General features: G+C 39.3%; 1 protein-coding gene across 1 annotated transcript in view; it reads left to right on the top strand.

Annotated features, from left to right (window-relative positions):
* The window catches only part of ntrk2a (neurotrophic tyrosine kinase, receptor, type 2a), a 106,060-nt gene extending 88,052 nt beyond the window's left edge, over positions 1–18,008 (top strand). The window contains exons 19-20 of the mRNA XM_087849187.1: positions 9,811–9,969; positions 13,056–18,008. Coding sequence (XP_087705313.1) covers positions 9,811–9,969; positions 13,056–13,241 — 345 coding nt within the window. The 3' untranslated portion in view covers positions 13,242–18,008. The remainder of the gene's footprint in view (positions 1–9,810; positions 9,970–13,055) is intronic.
* The last annotated feature ends 244 nt before the right edge of the window (positions 18,009–18,252 follow it).

The following is an 18,252-nucleotide window of genomic DNA, read 5'->3' as shown; positions in this document are numbered from 1 at the left end:
GCCTTCGAACTTGTTGTGAAAGTGTGCATGCTAACCCAGTCCTATTTGTATAGTTGTGTAGAACTAATTGCAACATCACAGGGACTGAAGTCAAAAGTCAAAAGCAAGAAGAAACAGATAAAACGATGATCTAAAGTTTGCATGCTTACATAAGCTGAGACTTCATATCTTCTGGTTAAGAGATTATGTCATTAATGGCTCAATGAGAAAGTTTACGCAATCATCACACCACCCTACTGAGGACAACAGCCAATAATTGCCCATTTATAAAACTTACTGTAATACACAAACTATTTGTTTTTGTTTGTTTCTTTGTCTGCAAATTCTCCCTGGATCATTATCTAGGAAAGATTTGAAACAAAGGCCCCTTAAGGTTCTTATCTATATCAGATGTTATGCTGTCATCGTGTTGTCTAGCGACCACCTAGCAACAGTAACACTTTTTAGCATTTAAGCTCCTATAATGCAGTATTAAAGCATCCCATTGTTTTAAGTTCAAGACAATAACATCTCATTTATATCCACAAAGGCTAAATTATGCATGATATACTACAACACTATCATGTTGCTTAGCAACCACTTTGCAGTGGGCTAAAGTGACCCATTTTTTAACATTTAAACAACATCTATTGCCCGTTTTTTACTTTTCTCAATGTGATTAAATATATCAGTAGCATGGACAAGCCAAACAACACTGTAGCATGAGTGCATATTAGTGAAGAGAAATTATATAAAAGGCAAAATCATCGTGCTGATTTTGCCCATATTGTTTGCTCACCTGTGTGAAAGCAAAGCCTGTTCAATCCTGGCTGGTGAATCTAATCTGTGATGCCAAAAGTCTTGCCTTTTACTTTGGATTTTGCATATGAATATGTACAAATCTTCTTTGCGAGATTATTTGAATGTTAACACAGACTTTTGCAGGCTTTTTTACTTCCTCATTGTTGTCCTAACAAAACGTCAGTATGTGGCCATTGGGAATTTTTTGACTTGACAACTGCACGTTGAAGAAGTACTACCATCGTATCGTGTTTTTACTCGACATGAGCACCATCACATCACATCACTGGTTGACCAGACCAAGATGGCGGCGCGTGAACAACGCAAGGCTCAGTGTCTCTCCAGAATCTGCTATTTAGCGGTTTTTTTATATATATATTGTAATATATCTATATCACGGCTAAAGCACTTCTGGATGGATGCAAACTGCATTTCGTTGCCCTGTACCTGTGCATGTGCAATGACAATAAAGTTGAATTCTATTCTATTCTATTCTATCACAAAAAATACTTAAACTGTAGCTTAAACCTACTGTATCTGAGCTGTCCAGGAGAGAACCAGCACACAAACACATACCATCACATGTACTTAGACACAAGCGTTCTTGAGTTTTTTCCATGACAGCACAGACAACTATACGGTTCCCTGTGTAAGAGCGAGTGGGCGGGGTTACTCACGTAAGCTCCTCCTACATTAAAATCCCATAATGCCTTCTTTTCAACGTGCAGTTGCCATGGATACCACAGCCTCTGGGAGGTCATCACAAAGAACACACATCCCTCCTCTCTGCTGTTTTTTCCTCATCTTTTTGAGGCTTTCCTGGAACACTCAGACAGTGGTCGAGGTGAAATAATGCATATTTATAAGACAGAGACGGAGGGAGACAGGCAGGCGGGCTTAGAGACAGTGAAGGAAGGTGAGAATGATTGAGAGAGATTGAGGGGGAGAGAGATAAGGGAGCAGGAAAGAAGACAAAGACTGATGACGAAGCCACTGACAGCGAAGACAAAACACAAAATGAGCCGATGACAGAGAGAAATGCAGCAACTAGGCGTAGGTAAAAAAAACTTAGAAAGCATGTTTGGTCTTCAGACTGATCCACTGCAAACACGACTTTCTTAATATTTGATGACCCCCTCCTCCCAGTGACAGGAAGACTCAGTCTGAGGCTTTCCTTTCCTGCTCTTTCGTGGGTTTCTCTCCTGTTTTCTGTTTAATTCAGCCCTGTTGGTGCCCTTTTGAAGTGACTGCCCTTCACTTTGTTCCTCATTGTCTCGCCAATGAACGCACACAAATACACGTACAGTTAACAAACATATAAGGAGAGATGTTGTGCGGCAGTTCAAGAGGCCCGTATTAATATTTCAGAGCATCAGGGGAAATGATCAGTCATGATGAATAACACAAAAAGACTAATGGATATAATGAAATATATAAAAACTATCAATAGAGTAGAACGGAAAAATCTCCCCGACAAAGCAAGTAATAACAACGCTGCTTGACTTAACTGCAAATCCTTTGTTGATTCACGCATGAGTGATTTTTATTCACAAAAAAACAAAAATAAACTAAAAAACAATAAAACATATACAGAGAAAAATGAGTTTCCAATGAGTAGGAAATTATACAGAGCCATTATGTTCACATTTTGTTTAATGTTGTTGGTGTAATTGTTGTTTAGTTTGCAGTACATTTATTCTAATGTTAATCTTCCACGTGCAATAATAAATAGAGCTTTATTTGGTTAGAAATGACATCGGTTTTTTTGTTGGTTTTAGATTTTTTTAGTCTAAACAGATTATTAACACATCACGTTAGTGTTGTCGCTGCTCATAAAATGCCTTCTTGGCAGTCCTTGCTTTTCTTCCATTAATGATCTGCATCACCATGTAACACATTACAGTCACTAACAAACAGTTTGGTTGTTACTTGAATACACTTTCAGAGGTAGGTGTTATATAAGCTCAGCCTACACCCTTTCAGTTTGCCATTTGAGTTCCTGTGATGAACATTAACTGAATTTTAAAAAAAAACAAGTTTGGAAGTTCCTCAGTTATCTAAATGATGGGCAAAAATTCTGAAAAAAATCGATTTTAGGCTGAATTCAAGAACATTCTAGATTTTTCATCATTTTTATTGCACTAAAGGGTAAGACTGTGACAGTGAAGAGCACAATGCACCGAGGTCTATGAGGGGCCTGCAAACCAAAATTCATTCTTTCACTCATTAAAACTCACATGTATGCATTTTCTAACACAGGAAGTTAAGCAGGAAGTTACTCTTCAGAGCGCTGGATGACTATCCAAATATATTATAATACATTGGACAAATTCGAAGAGAGACTACAGATTCTTTGTTCTTCAAAGGTTTATAAAGAACTCGGTGATCACATTCAAACCTTTACTGGAGTTTTGAACTATAGAAGCAGCGATTAAGGGCAGAGTTCAATCGAATGGTGGATTAAATTTATTTAATGAGCTCCTTTTAAAAAAATATTCAGTATGTTGATTTGCCATGAATTCAAAGCGCATGAATTCAAAGAATTTCAGAACCAGCAGAATAACCATGCGCTTTCTACACGAGGAGGGGAAACCCCTCTTTAGATGTGGCAAAGGGGTGTAGTCAACCCGGTCAGTTGGAGACAATAATGACCTACACAGTACATATAGACAACTCTGGACATGGAAACCATCACACTGCTAGTTATGCTGGCTATAATCCAGCTGTTGTTCTGATATCCAGTTTTCATTATCAAATTATTATGACCAAAAGGTTTCATTTTAATTATATCATTGTGATATCTTTTAGAAGTTTTTGGAGGAAAAAAGAAAATTATTATTATTATTACTCAAATATGGTTGGATGATGGATCCATTCACCAGTGTTCATGTTGACAGCAAATTTAGTTTTAGTCATTCACTAAAACATCTTATGGTTTTATTACTCTAGTTTTATTCAAATAAATATCATAAGATTACATTAAAAAGTATATTTTATTTGACTAAAGTATGAAGTATAAGAGCTTGTTGTGTTTTTACCTGTGAGAGTTGCTCCACGTGGTTTACAAAGCATCTTTTTTCACTGACATCATATGTGACGTGGTTTCATGAGAAACAGGGAGCACAGGAGCTAGTTTTACCATTTTCCAGATCAAATGTGCGCGTCAAGGAGAATACCCCTGATTGGATCACTTCCCAACTTGTCCTTCCTTTTCACAAAACTTAATTAGTTCTGATCGGATCTCGTCCATCCAGAATATTTACATCTGGTTTATATTTGTTGACGGAAGTTTCGATACGTTTCATTAAAGCTTTTTTCCTCATGAATTTTTTCCTCAAAAATTTTGGTCAATGATATTAAGGCTGCTTCGTACACACATTCACTGAGATCAGTCATGTAAAACTCATGTTTTTTCGCCTGATCTGGGCACTAAATGGAATTTGCTTTTCAGCATTTAATCTGTTTTTTTAATATATATTTTTTATTTTTTATCTCTCTCCTCCACTTTTCCTTATTGTCCGATCAACATGTAGTGAGTAGGGATTGCTGACCTACATGCGTTCATTTATGTGTCATTAGCTAATACACCTGTGTGCCATGAGGATTGGAGAGTGTGTGGCTGAGAGGGTCGCGGTTTGTAAACTGTTTACTGATCAAGTTGACTTTTCACAGCAGGCCAAAACAACCCTCATGCCACCAGGAAATATTCCAGCTTTGCTAACTGACCAGTCCACCCTGTGTGTGTCCTCATTAGGATAAGGATCGGTACCCTGTTTGATCAAGCAGTGTTAAGTTTATATTGTTAACTATGCTTAAATTATAAGAGTACAGTTACACTAATGTATTGTAAGATATAGTGTCACAAATAATTTTATACAAAGAGTAGACAAGCAAAATAATGCATCATTAAAAAACAAAAACTAATAACAAATAATGTGTAAGATATTTCTTTGTTAAGTAATGACAGCAACACTGGCTGCAAAAACAATCAGACGAGTCTCTAAGAAACTGAAGATCCAGTGATTTTTCTTTTTCAGCAGTGCGCTCATAAAAAAGGGAAACCCTTTGCCGTTTAACACATTGTGTAAATAAAGTAGCTAGCATTAGAATTAACTTTGAAATCAGAGTTAGTCGAAACTAATTCTGAGGGTTAATCAAAGATTATGGAAACTTACATCTGTCAGTTAGTAGGAACTGGGTGATTAGTGTGTTTTCATGTGCTTTGTGCAGCTGTGTAGTGTAACCTGAACTTAGCTGGTCTTTTGTTGGCATTTCCTGAGAGGAAAAAATGAGAAACATTGCATGTAGTTTAAAAAAAATGATTCATTGTGTAGCATAGTGTCTACTGTGAGAATCTGCTATTGTGTTCTGGTGCTGGTTCAAATACTTGCATCTCCAGACTTTTGTTACCATCGCTCAGCTTCTCATTTTTGAGGTGCCAGCTGACCTATTAGAGCACGCTGGGCTTTTGGAGCCACATGCTCCAAAAGAATAAGAGCTAAACCAAGAAATTAAGACAAAGAGTGAAACACAACTGTAGCACTACTGAAATAAAAATATAAACCTGTGAATTATCATAATAGTAGCGTTTTAGGAAGAACAGGTGCTGAGACTGCCTTCAGTTCAATGTGAATGGACTATGCAGTATCTATTATGTAGGGAGGAATATAGGGGAGAGCTCTTTGAGAACACAGCATCACAATAAGACAACAATGAATGTTTTAGACTAAAATCCTGCTGTTTTCTGTATGTTGTACACTTCATAATAATAGTTAAAAGACTCAAACCTGTTGTATTGTGCAGGAGTGTGAATAATATAAGCATTTTCTATTTTATATTCTATTTACGATATACATTATGCATTGTGGACCTTCTACTCTGCTTTAGCATACTGCATGCAGATGGAGAAATGTAAATGATAAACAGAGAAACAAGGGAGAAAAAGCATCACTGCAAGAAAAATGAAGGCCCGGGTTTGAAGCGCACGAGCTGCAGAGATGGAGGCAGATGTTTCCCCAGACGTAAACCTAAACCTGATGGCTATCTGTGTGACAGTGCACATTTTATTACTCTATTAAATAACCCCCTGACTAACACAGAACCAGGCCAAGTGTGGGTACCAAACCATTAATGACACACATAAACCTTAGAAAATGGATTGTGCTATCCGTGTAGCACAGTGGAGTGCAGATCAGTCGCTAGATTCATGTTCAGGGGAGACTAAAGTGAGCGGGGAGGTGCAGTAAGAGGAACAAATCTTGTCAGCAGGTTAGGCTTGCTTTTGATTCATTGAGAAGTTAATGAAAAAGTTAATATATTTAACAATGTTAAAACCCTGAAATCTAAGTCAGCCGTTACAGCCGATCACCATCCTTTTACTTGCAATGTCACCAAAAGTTACGTCCGATTTGGAGGACAGTAAATTTTTATAGCTTCTGGAACTCAAGCAAAAGTAAACATTATGTTGGATGGTTTTGCTGAAATGTGATGCTGTTGCTCACATGTGCAAATGCTTTCTGTTCTCAAGAATGTGCATATGCTACTTAGTCACCAATGTACTCATTACTTAAAGCTTTACTATAGCATGCTATCTATCACATTTAACTAGTGCAACTCAGTTCGATAAGTGCTTTCCCAAAGTTGCAGCGCCAATCTGTAGAGTGTAGTTACATAAAGGTCATTAAGCTACAGGGGCAACTCGATCCTGAGGTATAAATGCAGCATATTCTATCAAACTGACTTCATGAGGGAGTTGGGCTGGAAACCCGTGTAAGAATGTCTAAATCGCAGGGTTATTAAGAAAAATCAAGTTATTACGAAAGAAAGTAAAACCTTAACCATGTGGTATTGATTTGACATCAGTCATAAGTGGAAAATCTTATCAAAAGGTGATAAATGTTAATCATAATTTTAATATATTTCACATGTAAAAACCAAAAAGTTACCTGAAACCTCAGTTTAGCCCATATATGTTATTCTGTGACTTACATGCTGTTTTTTTCACTCATGGGTAATTGGTTTGATTTAATGACTTCTCTCTCTTAAAATAGTGATTATTAAAAAAAACATTGGATTTGAGATGAGTTTCTTATCGATTTGATTTTATTACTTAGTTGCTGAATAATTCATCTTTTTTTTCTCCTTTTGTTTTCCTCAATTTTAATGTCTTGCAAAATAAATAGCTTGGGATCAAAATTCAAACTTTTAGGTAGCATTGGATATCGCTGCTGTCATACACACTTGTGGAGTTACGATTCACAGATCTTGCTTCCCTTTTGCCAACTCAGATTTAAATATATATATTGTCTTCTATTATCGCCCTTTCGTAAGTATCCAGAGGTATCACTCGTCCATTTTTTTTTCTGAAAGTCATGCTTTGCTCGCTCTCTGTGTCTGACCCCTCTGATTTTTCAGTCAGAGAGTAGATTAAGTCTGTCATCATGCTTGCTTGTATCTTTATATTCCTCATTTTTAATTAGGATGTGGTTTCCGAGGCTCTGAAGATTTAAACTGTTACCTTGAGATTTGGGGGGTTTTTTGGATCCACCTTTAGACTTCTTTTTGCTTGATGTTGGCGTAAGTGAAAACATTTTGTAACAGAAAAAAAATCTAATAAAAAAAAACTTGTTATTAGATGAAAAAAATGTGAAAATATTTCACCTGTACACAATGCGTAACTATAGCCAAGAGCTAGTAAAGAAAATGTAATATATTACGTACGAGTTTTGTCATAAGATTATTTTTGCACCGTTAAAGGAAAAAGAGAGACAAAAGAAGAGGGATTAAAAGAAGATTCATTATAATTTAATCAATTTAATTAATTTAATTTAATTAATTTAATTCATTAAACACATATGTATTCATGACACATTTTCATGTTATTCTTTTTATCTTCATTGTATCACTGTAAGTAATGAGATGGCAAAATCAGCTGTTCATAAACACCAAATAAATGAATTTAGCTGTGGTTGTTTAACTGATCCATGTGATCCTTGTGTAAGCTCAGCTGTATATGTGTGCAGTTGTTGTTTAAGGGGATATGAAGCAGTTTATATAAGGCGCACTGTCGATGAATCTGTTTTCATACAGATCAGATAAGTCAAACTTGACTCAACTCATTCTTCCTGCTTCCTCCACTTCTGTACCATTGATTCATTAATGTTGAATTCTCTCACAGTTGCTCTATTCCCATGTTGTTGCAGTATATTAATGACTAACCTCATATGGGGCGATCGTGACTCAAGAGTTGGCAGTTCGTCTTGTAATCGGAAGGTTGCCGGTTCGAGCCCCGGCTCGATCATTGGTCATTGTGTCCTTGGGCACACCATTGCCTACTGGTGGTGGTCAGAGGGCCCGGTGGCGCCAGTGTCCGGCAGCCTCGCCTCTGTCAGTGCGCCCCAGGGCTGCTGTGGCTACAATGTAGCTTGCCATCACCAGTATGTGATGACTGAATGCTTTGGAGTCCTTAGGGACTAGTAAAGCGCTATACAAATACAGGCCATTTACCATATGGTGGATGGATTATCTCAGTTGTTCTCCTGACTGAAGTTTTGTCCGTTTACAGCATTTTGCGATTGCATTTGTCCCAGACCATCCTGAACCCTCACGTTAACTTTTATCGAGTGGAAAAAGTTAGCATTCATATTCCAGCTTCACTGTTTATGTTATGCTAACATAGCTGTGTTGCTAGCGATCATGTAGCACATTGTTACATACCAGGTAGTCCAACTTCAGTAAACTACAAAAGTCACTGCTGTTTAGTTTTCTGTCTTCATTTATGTTGGAAGTGATATCAGAGCTGTACGTTTTAATTTTTTCAGAAATCACTCAGTCAGGACATGCTATATCATGTTTAGGTTTAGGTAACTAGCAAAACTAGCGAGCTAACTTCCTGCTAACGCCGTTAAATTTAATAAATTCTGTTTTCATGGATGCCTGGATGTTACACTTAATTGTTACAACTGGTAAAGCAGCAACACTGATGATTTAATTAAAGAATTTTGACATATTTTAACTCTCAGTGACTGATTTTGACTGATTTTTGAGTGCCGTGTACCACATAAAATTGGTTTGAAGTCAGTAAGCACAACCAGAATTCATACATAAGGCGCACCGATTTTTGAGAAAATTAAAGAATTTTAAGTGCGCCTTATAGTGCCGAAAATACGGTACTTCATGACGTGGCAATTCTCGATTGTTGCACTGCAATGACAGAAAATTACAGATTGAGTGAAAAAGGCATGTTCTGCTTATTTTGGTATGAAATTGGATGACCAAAACAAGCTAAGGGCACCTCATTCAGTTTGCTGGGTGTGTTCTGAAAATTCCTGATACTAAAGGGAAAGAGAATGAGCTTGGGTTTTGGGATTCTAGTGGTACGGATGAAGCCATAGAATCACTCTGATTGATATTTTTGGATAAAGTTCAAAAATAAATCTGTTACACTAACCTGCCATAAGCGACAAGTCATGTACCACATTCAGATGAATGAGTCTGATGATGTTTCGTCTCCAGATTTATGACATTTTAGTAATGAAGACTTTGAACGTCCAACGCTTTATTATCTCAGCTAGAGTTAAATGAGTTAATGTAAGATTTGTATCCGCCAAAGGAAGTGTCTGACTTGTTTGGGTCTAGATTCAGTGAGAAAGCCCCCCTGGCTCCAGGAACCAAATTTTCTTTTTATAGGCATCACAAGAAGGATTTTATTCCATTCTTTGAAATGGATGATGCCATTATTTGTGTTGATGGTAAAGGTCTTTTGGGGGCAATGGGTTGTGAGTACAATGCAGTTGGAGTGGAGTGTTCATCGACAAGTAGAGAAGCCAGCCTATATTAAGTAATATTATTTATTGGTATTTTTGAACTTAAATTTAAGGTAATGTCAGATATTTTCTGGCAAACAGCAGACATTTTATTCCTTGATGCAGGGCGGGGAAACAGAATATAAGATGCTTCTCAGCTTTCACAATCCGACCGTACTTCATACTTTCTGTGTGTAACTGTGTCTCTGTGTGTGTGCTTTCAAAGGTTGGAGGTCATACCATGCTGCCCATCCGCTGGATGCCTCCTGAAAGCATCATGTACAGGAAGTTCACAACAGAAAGTGATGTTTGGAGTCTCGGAGTTGTTCTCTGGGAGATCTTCACCTATGGAAAACAACCCTGGTACCAGCTCTCCAATAATGAGGTATACAAACTTTTATTATAAGTGCAATAGTTTCTTCTGCAGGTGCACGAAGACGTTTGTGAGTCACAATTATATAAACGACCTGGCTTAATAATTAACATACTTTTTGCAGTGTTTTTAAATTTGTTGAGTGATCACCAAGTCCTGGTAATTCCAGCATTAAAGTTAAAGTAACAAAAGTTCTGTAAAAGTTGCCTTGGAAGCACCTTCTTTTTAATAAGTGATGCTGAACAAGATGTTGCAGCCCCGAGATATGATGAAACAGCCCTTCAGTAAAAGTAAGACTAAATATTTGATCTGTTTTGTGTGCATGTTTCTCATAGGTATACACTGAGTGAGTCTTTTGTTCTGCATCATCTCCTCGCTCACATAAACTCAACAAGAATGACTTTATGACATGGAGCAAGCTACTCGAAAGAAAGAGAAACAAAACCCAGATGAAAAATCTGCCGGGGCCGTTTCTTTTTCCTGCTTTGCTCAGAGTCTAGCAGAAGTGTAGCAGTTGTTAGACATCACACCTTTTATATTTTTTAGATATTAAGAGTATTTTCTTGATTCCTCTTACTTACTGTATAATGAAGTTGGAAGTAAATGGCAGTATCTTAAAGCCACATGTGGTAATATAGACTTTTACTAAATAACATAATATGTTTTAAATTTCCAGAATTGACAACTGCATCTATCAGAAAGCTGTGGAAAATTAAAATAAGGCTGAATTGTCTATCTATTAATCTACTTGCTCAAATTCAATCAGATTGTGGAAACAACAGCAACTCCCTCACACAAAGAAAATCAACCTAACCCAGAATTCGAATCAATTTTCCGGAAAACACAGCAGTGTCACAGCCTTCAACCCCTCGCCTTAACCTTAGCCTTACCAGCATGAACCCTAGGAGAGCCCTTAACTCTGGTTACATCCAAAAAATTAACCTTTAGCCCTTTCACTGTCTTCTTTTACCCGTTATGTCTGTCTATCCTCTGCGGTATCACAGCTCACTCGCATCGTGAATGAAATGTGATGCTCACATATCTTTTACACAGGATTTAAAGTTTTGATTGGGTCCTTTGTAATTTTAGATATTGAAATACTGCCTGTGCTGACTACAAACAGTACAATCACCTGACACTTTGTTAGGTACACTTATTTATGGGCTTGTTAATGTAAATATCTAATCAGCCAGTCGGCCACTGCAGCTCAATGCATTTTGGCATGTAGTCATGGTCAAGATGAAGTTCTTTTTTTTTCTTTTTTTTCTTTTTTTTTTTGCCTGTCCCATTTGGTTCTTTAGCCGTCAGAATTGTTGTCTGAAGACCAACAAGGATACCCAATGGATTTATTTTGCCAAATGGATCATCATGGCATTGCCGTATTGGTCCATTTGATCGACCTTTGTTTTTATTATTTATTTTATTTTCAGTTGTTACAGACGGGACAGACATGAGTGAGGGATAGGAAAGGGAGAAAGAAAGAGGAAGGAAAAGAAAAACAGAAGGGGAGAGGGACATTGAGAAAGGGGGGAAAAAAAATATCTCCGGGATCACCTGTTGAGAGAAAAAGAATAGAAAACAAGCAAAAAAAAAACAAAACAAAACAAAGCAACATACTATACACAACACCATCGCATTAATCTACCTAAGTGTAAACAGCAGTAAATACTAAATATTGAATGTTGTTGTGCAGCACGCAGGACAGACAGCGCACAATGTGCTTTGAAGTAGCAGCCAAGAAAGGTGTGATTTAAGTCTACAAACAGTGAACACCTGTGTGCACACCTGTGTGGATCGGCGCGCTTGTATTCAAATGGTTTCCCCATGTAATGGTCTGCAAGAGGATGTAGAGAGCCATAGCCCTGTCCCTCAGGGCATGAAGCAGGCATGGATGAGATCCAGGCCCCAGACATCCAGAGGTCCCAGAGTGCAAGAGCCCAAGGAGGACCACCGGAGGGGCATCCGTGCCACCTTCATGGTCAAGATGAAGTTCAAACTGAGCATCACAACTGCTGATCCACTGGAATTTTTCTAAGTGATCAAATAGAAAACCAAGTGAGCAGCACCGTTAATGCCAAAGGTTGGAGCAGAATAGCCAGGATGCTAACAACTCAAGTAAATGCTCATTACAACTAAAGTATGCAGAAGAGGCCTCACACAACACAACACATTGAACCGTGAAACAGACGGGCTATAGCAGTAGAAGACCCCACCGGCTGTGTCAGCTAAGTGCAGGAAACTGAGGCTACAATTCACATAGACTCAATAAAATTGGGCAATACAAGATTGGAAAAATGCTGCTTGTCTGATGAAGCTCGATTTGGTGCAAACCCTTTGTATCAATGATTTAGGCTGCTGCTTGTCGGGTAAGGGTGTGGAGGATAATTTGTTGGCACACTTTCGGCACCTTAACATCGTATAAACACCACAGCCTGACTGAGTATCGTTGCTGACCCTGTCCATCTGTTTATGATCACAATGTGCTAATCTTCTGCCTGCTGCTCCCAGCAGATAAAACATCATGTCATAAAGCTCAGATCATCTCAAACTGCTTCCTTGAACTCGACAGTGGGTTCATTGTACCCTTGGTGTCACTGACCTCCACAGTCACCAGATCACAATCCAATAGATCAACTTTGAGATGCGCTAGAACAGCGGATTCACTTCATGATTGTGCAGCTGACAACTCTGAAGCAACTGTGTGATGCTGTCATGTCAAAATGGACCAAACTCTTTGAGGAATGTTTACAGCACCTTGTTGAATCTGTGCCATGAACAAGTAAAGCAGTTCTGAAGGTAAAAGCAAGGTGCATCTAATGAGTTGGTGTTTTTACACATGCATGTTGTAAATCTGACTTTCCCCTCACGCTGGTGTAGAGAAATTGCAGACTTTGTCTTGAAGACTTCTCTGGCATATTATTTCTTGAGTTCAGCAAATAATTTATTCACTGTGACATTTTCACTTGGCAGAGCAGATGCTCCATCATCTTAACTGGAGTTTGAACACTGAATTTATTTTTTCTGCTTTGTTCTTTACTTAATGAGACGGGGCTTCTTCTCACAATTAACTTGATGCTTGTCTTTCTTTCGCTCTGTAGGTGATAGAGTGTATAACCCAGGGCAGGGTGCTGCAGCGCCCTAGGACCTGTCCTAAAGAAGTGTATGACCTGATGCTGGGCTGCTGGCAGAGAGAGCCACACATGCGTCTCAACATTAAAGAAATCCACAGTCTGCTCCTCAACCTGGCCAAGGCCTCGCCTGTGTACCTGGATATACTGGGCTGAACGCAGGAGGAGGCTGAAGAAGGGTTTTAGCTGTGTGTGTGCGACATGTGTGCATTTATGTGGGGATGGTCGCTGAATGTGAACGTGAATGCATATTTGTGGTTGCGTGCATGTGTGTGCGAGCTGCAGCGTGCGAAGCTGATGCAGGTGTGCGTGTGTGCAAGGTGTCGCTGTACAGGATGTGAAGCTATTATTAAACTCTCAAAGGCAATCAAAAAATTCCTCAACTGATCCCCGATCGCCTCTTTCTTCCCTGCCGATGTCCTCTCCTTTATGCATTTCCATCCCCCTTCCTTACCGAAGAGACATTTAAGAGTAATTTAACTTTGGAGTAAAAAGAAAAACAAAAAAAACAACAGCATCTCACTTATTTTCAAATGCTTTAAACTGACTGGGGCTAAACTGATGAAACCTAATTTAAAGGACTTTTAAATGACTCATTCCCTGCTGCCTGTTGGACAACAGGACTCGTTTGAACATCCGCAAATTTCGAGGAGACGTGGCGAGGGGAGGATTTCCGGAAGCTTCTATCTCTTGCGTGTAAATATGAGACTGGCGAAGGAAATGGCTCTGAGAGATGTCGAGCCATAAAGACACTGTGTTTTCCCCGCCCACCCTGTCGGTTTGTCTGTCTTTTTGTCTGTCTCTCACAAATGCATATCAGTATTAATGTCTGCATTCATCCAACAAGACTACACAGGCAATGATTAACACGTTGGTACACATACAGTAAATTGCGTGTGACCAAATAATGACTGGAGAAAAAAAACAATAAACAGAATCTGCTTTCCTGTCACACAAAATTAGGAGATGTGATGAAAAGATCATTTCTGGTCGGCCAATTTTGCTGATGCAAAAAAAACCCAAAACAGCGGCAGCTGAGGCTGATCTGAACTGCTGTGGTGACGGAATAATTCAGGAGTACGGCGGAGGAATTGTGCGATATTTAATCGTGAGTAATACAAATGTAAAAAAAAGTGTCTGATCTACATTATCTGCTCTTGTTCTGTTGTTTTACTCAGGCCTGTACTGCACTGTCATACAGCACAGGGTAACATGAGGACTACTCCCCCAACCCCCTAAAGTGACAGATGCTTCACCTTGTGATGTCAAGCGCTCATGTCAGAGGTCAATTGATTCATTTGTCCACAGCTGTCCAACAATCGCGAGATCATGGCGTCGGGGAGGGAGGCGTAAAGGTTGCCTGGGGAGGCTCGGGGTTTGAGTGGTCAGATGACGGTCAGATGTGTGGGTGGCGGCATTGTAGAAGGTGTGGTTCATTTGGTCAACCCATATTAAATCATCAAAGCTCTCAGCACTTAGACATCCTTGAAAACCACATCTGCGCTACAGGGGATGCACACGAGAACACACACACACACACACAGTGTATACTTTATCCCGTCATACTTCCATCTCCACATCCTCACACACACACACACACACACACACACACACACACACTGAAAGTCACTCAAAACTGTCCAAGAAGGAAATTGAATTGTGCATGTTTTATTATTTGAGCGGTGCAGTGCTTTAGCCAGGCCTCGTGCTCTGTAATGGTGTAATGTATATTTCATTACAGCCTAATGGGCTCCATTAGCACAGTCTCCTCACAGACATTCAAGACTTATTGTTTTACGGCCGAGAAGCAAGGGTGGAAGGATGGAGAGGATAGAAGAGGTGAAGGAGAAGAAAACAAAAGTAAGGGGCCCGGAATGAGGAGCAGCAGAGGGGAGAAATGGGAGGAGAGGTAATAATGCATGGTGGGAAGAAATGGAGAGGACGGGAGAGAGTTCAGATCGGAAGCAATGGGGTAGAAAGGAGAAGACGATGGGAGTGTGACGGTACGGATGGGTCATGTGGAGAAAGATGAAGGAGGAAGAGTAGACAGTTGAGTGGAAAGGCGGAGGGAGAGAGTGGCGGAAAGAGAGGTGTAAATGTCCCCGGGGAGAAGGTGAGCGCGAACATCCCTCATTACTGTAGCCTGCAGATGTTCTGTAAGCCACAACTTCAACTTCACGCTCTCCTCACATTCCTACAGCTGCCCTCAACCACATTTTACACACATGCACACTTCCCCACACACATTTTACTGGCAGTCCACCAACAGCTTAAACTGAAAATAAACTCAATAATGTACCACACATGCCCATTATTGAGAACCACTTCACTCACTTACAGTACAGCTCACATATCTGAAAGCTTACAGACGCACTGTATATACAGCATCTCGTGCATGCAAGGAGACACATTCTGTGTTTGTTTTTTTTGCATTTTACTGGGGCATATTTATCCTTTACAGATATATGAGGTACAAAAAAAAACTAAAAAAAAAAAAAAACAGTCATAATCACTGCGGTTTCACTTACAGCCATTTTTAATTCGATGTCTTCTTGTTTATTAACAACAGCACTTGATGGTATTGGTGTTTGTGGATTTTGAAAATGTTGATTTTATTGATTTCTAGTATTATTATTTATAAATTAAGAAGCATTTTGTACATTTCTTTCTATAACTGAAGTTGCCTTTTGCAACTACAACTTGACTGAAGTTGAACACTGGTTTAGTTGATTACATTTTAGCAAGATAATCTTGAGTGTATATGTATTTTTTATGTCAGGCTCCCTCTAAACAGTTACTATGCCTGTCATCTTCGTGCAGCCCGCTGCACAACAGGGATGGATGTTTCGTCAGTCCGTCACTTTTCTAGATTTAGCTCGACATATTGCGAAATTATTGTCACCTGTCAGCGCTAAGTGTGAGGCTTAATGGAAGAAGCATTGACAGTACGCACTAACAAGGCTCCCAGAATCCATCCCTGCTGTACAGTCAAGTAGAGTTTGCACTGAGTGAGCACACTCGCAAACACGTTCAAAAACTTGCCACACAATAACTCTGTGCAATAACAGAGGGCACGGTGTGCGAGGGCCTGTGTGTGAGCTGGAAATAATAAGAAAAAAAAACTAACTGTGAGAAACCAATGCAGCGCGTATGAGAACGCCTCTGGTGTCAAAAGAGTAGCGTACGTTGAAGAAACAAGTTCAGCTGGCTGCACCGTGTGTGCACGTACCCGCTGTGTTTCCTTTTCTTTCTTTTTTTAACAAAGTAATGAACTGTGTCAAGTTGGACAGCGGTGATGTTTTGATAGTTGCTGTGAGAGGAAGAGGCTGTGAGAGAGGTGTTTGCTAAGACGAAGACTGGTCAGCAAAGATCGACTCTGTGTCTTCGCATTGATGCCTCACATCACAGAGATTTCAGCAAAGGGGAGACGATAAAAAAGTAAAGGGAAAAACAACAACTGCTGTATGACCAGACACCTCAGACGAGGAGGGACTGACAATCACAGACTTCTTTCTCTCTCTTATTCAAGTGACCTACTGTAAAATAGACTATTCAACCAACTTTCCTCTTCTATGCTGCCTATACTGTATGTGATAGTCTTAAACTTTGGTCTTTAGAAGTGCTACTTTTCCTTTTTTCTTTCTTTCTTTTGTTCTTTCTTTCTTTTTTTTGTAAAATGAAATAACAGCAAGAGGAATGAACAAAAATACAAATGTACAAATGTGAATAAGCTGCTGAAAGAAATAAGCATCGCTAACTACTGTGTCCCGGACTGTGTCGGTATCTAGATTGTACTATTTTCTTCCTTTGTTTTCGAAGTAGAGGGCAGAGAAATGGGAAGCTGCACTGGACTCACAAATACACAAGATGACATACAGCAGCCCCCGGGATTCAGAGTGATGCTTGCTCATTCTCTCGGGGGGTGTTTGCGTGCGTGTCTGTGTGTGTGTGTGTTTGTGTCTGTGTGTGTGTGTGTGTGTGTGTGTGAAGAAGGCTGATTGATGCCAGAGTGAGTCAGGAGGGATCTGGAGGCTGGGTTTTAGACTCAAGTTCAAATGCAATGAGATTCAAGACGAGAATCACCGATTGATTTGTTGTCGCTGTTCACCAATTCATGATAAATGGCTTTCCCCAGTCGTGTAGGACTGTGGTGTGTATTATGGCAGCTAAGATTTATGGAATCAGTCAATTGCTTTATTTATGACTCCAAAATCAGCCTTCTTCTCTACGCAACTTACTAAAGCCTGGTTTTCATACAGGTATATCAGCAATAGTAACTGATATTTTCCTTTATTGGTTCTCCTCACTTTTACGTAGTTTGCGCTGAGTTTGGGCTAAACCACGTGACTCAGTGGACCAAAGCATATATCTCATACAGTAGATACACATCGCAACTTTGAGTACGCTTTGATCCGTATCACATTTAATCCCTTCTCTCTCTCACAAGCCCAGCATCACAGTCTAAGCTAATAGAGCTAAAACATCTTAAAGGTCATCTCTGAGATTACTTTTGTGCTTGGATGCTTCTGGAGCCTGTACGCCCTGAAAAACATAATACCACAAAAACTGCTTTGCTGCATAGAAAAAAATAGCATTGAGGAAGAAAACTGTGATTTGCTATATGCAGTATTTTTTAATTTAATTTTTTTTTTTTTTTTTTGTATAATTTTTGGGGTTCTGTGCCGTTTGTTTCTTGTGTTCAGGAAGGTTTAACCACTGCTATTGTGGCAGGAGTGGAAGAAAGAGAGGATGTTTTTGGATTGTCAGAATTTTTAAATGGGATGGTGGACAACATGTGTATGGAAGATGTGTTAAAATGTTACTTGTTTGCCTACAGATGCTCTTCAAAATGTAAGAAACGTGTATTGCAAAGCACACAATGTTATTAAAGCTGGAGATGTTCTGTCTGATCGAGATCACAAACTTTTATCTTTGCAAGCAGTGTTTTGGGTTTTTTTTATTGGCACTGGAAAGAAAACGTCTGGATGTCCACATCTGTGCCCTGCTGGTTCAAACACACACACACACGCACATTAAATTCACACACACATACAGACACACAAACACACATAGAAACACAGACCAGAGGGAACTTGTACAGTCATACAGTTGCGTGGTGAAAATGGTCATAGTGACTCATGATGGTGATGATGGTGATAATATGACT

This window comes from Neolamprologus brichardi, chromosome 12 (genome assembly GCF_056152115.1).
Source record: "Neolamprologus brichardi isolate AB-2024 chromosome 12, ASM5615211v1, whole genome shotgun sequence".
In the NCBI taxonomy this organism is placed as follows: Eukaryota; Metazoa; Chordata; class Actinopteri; order Cichliformes; family Cichlidae; genus Neolamprologus; species Neolamprologus brichardi.
Note: the sequence above shows the minus strand (reverse complement) of the source record. Positions and strands in the feature narration are given on the sequence as shown.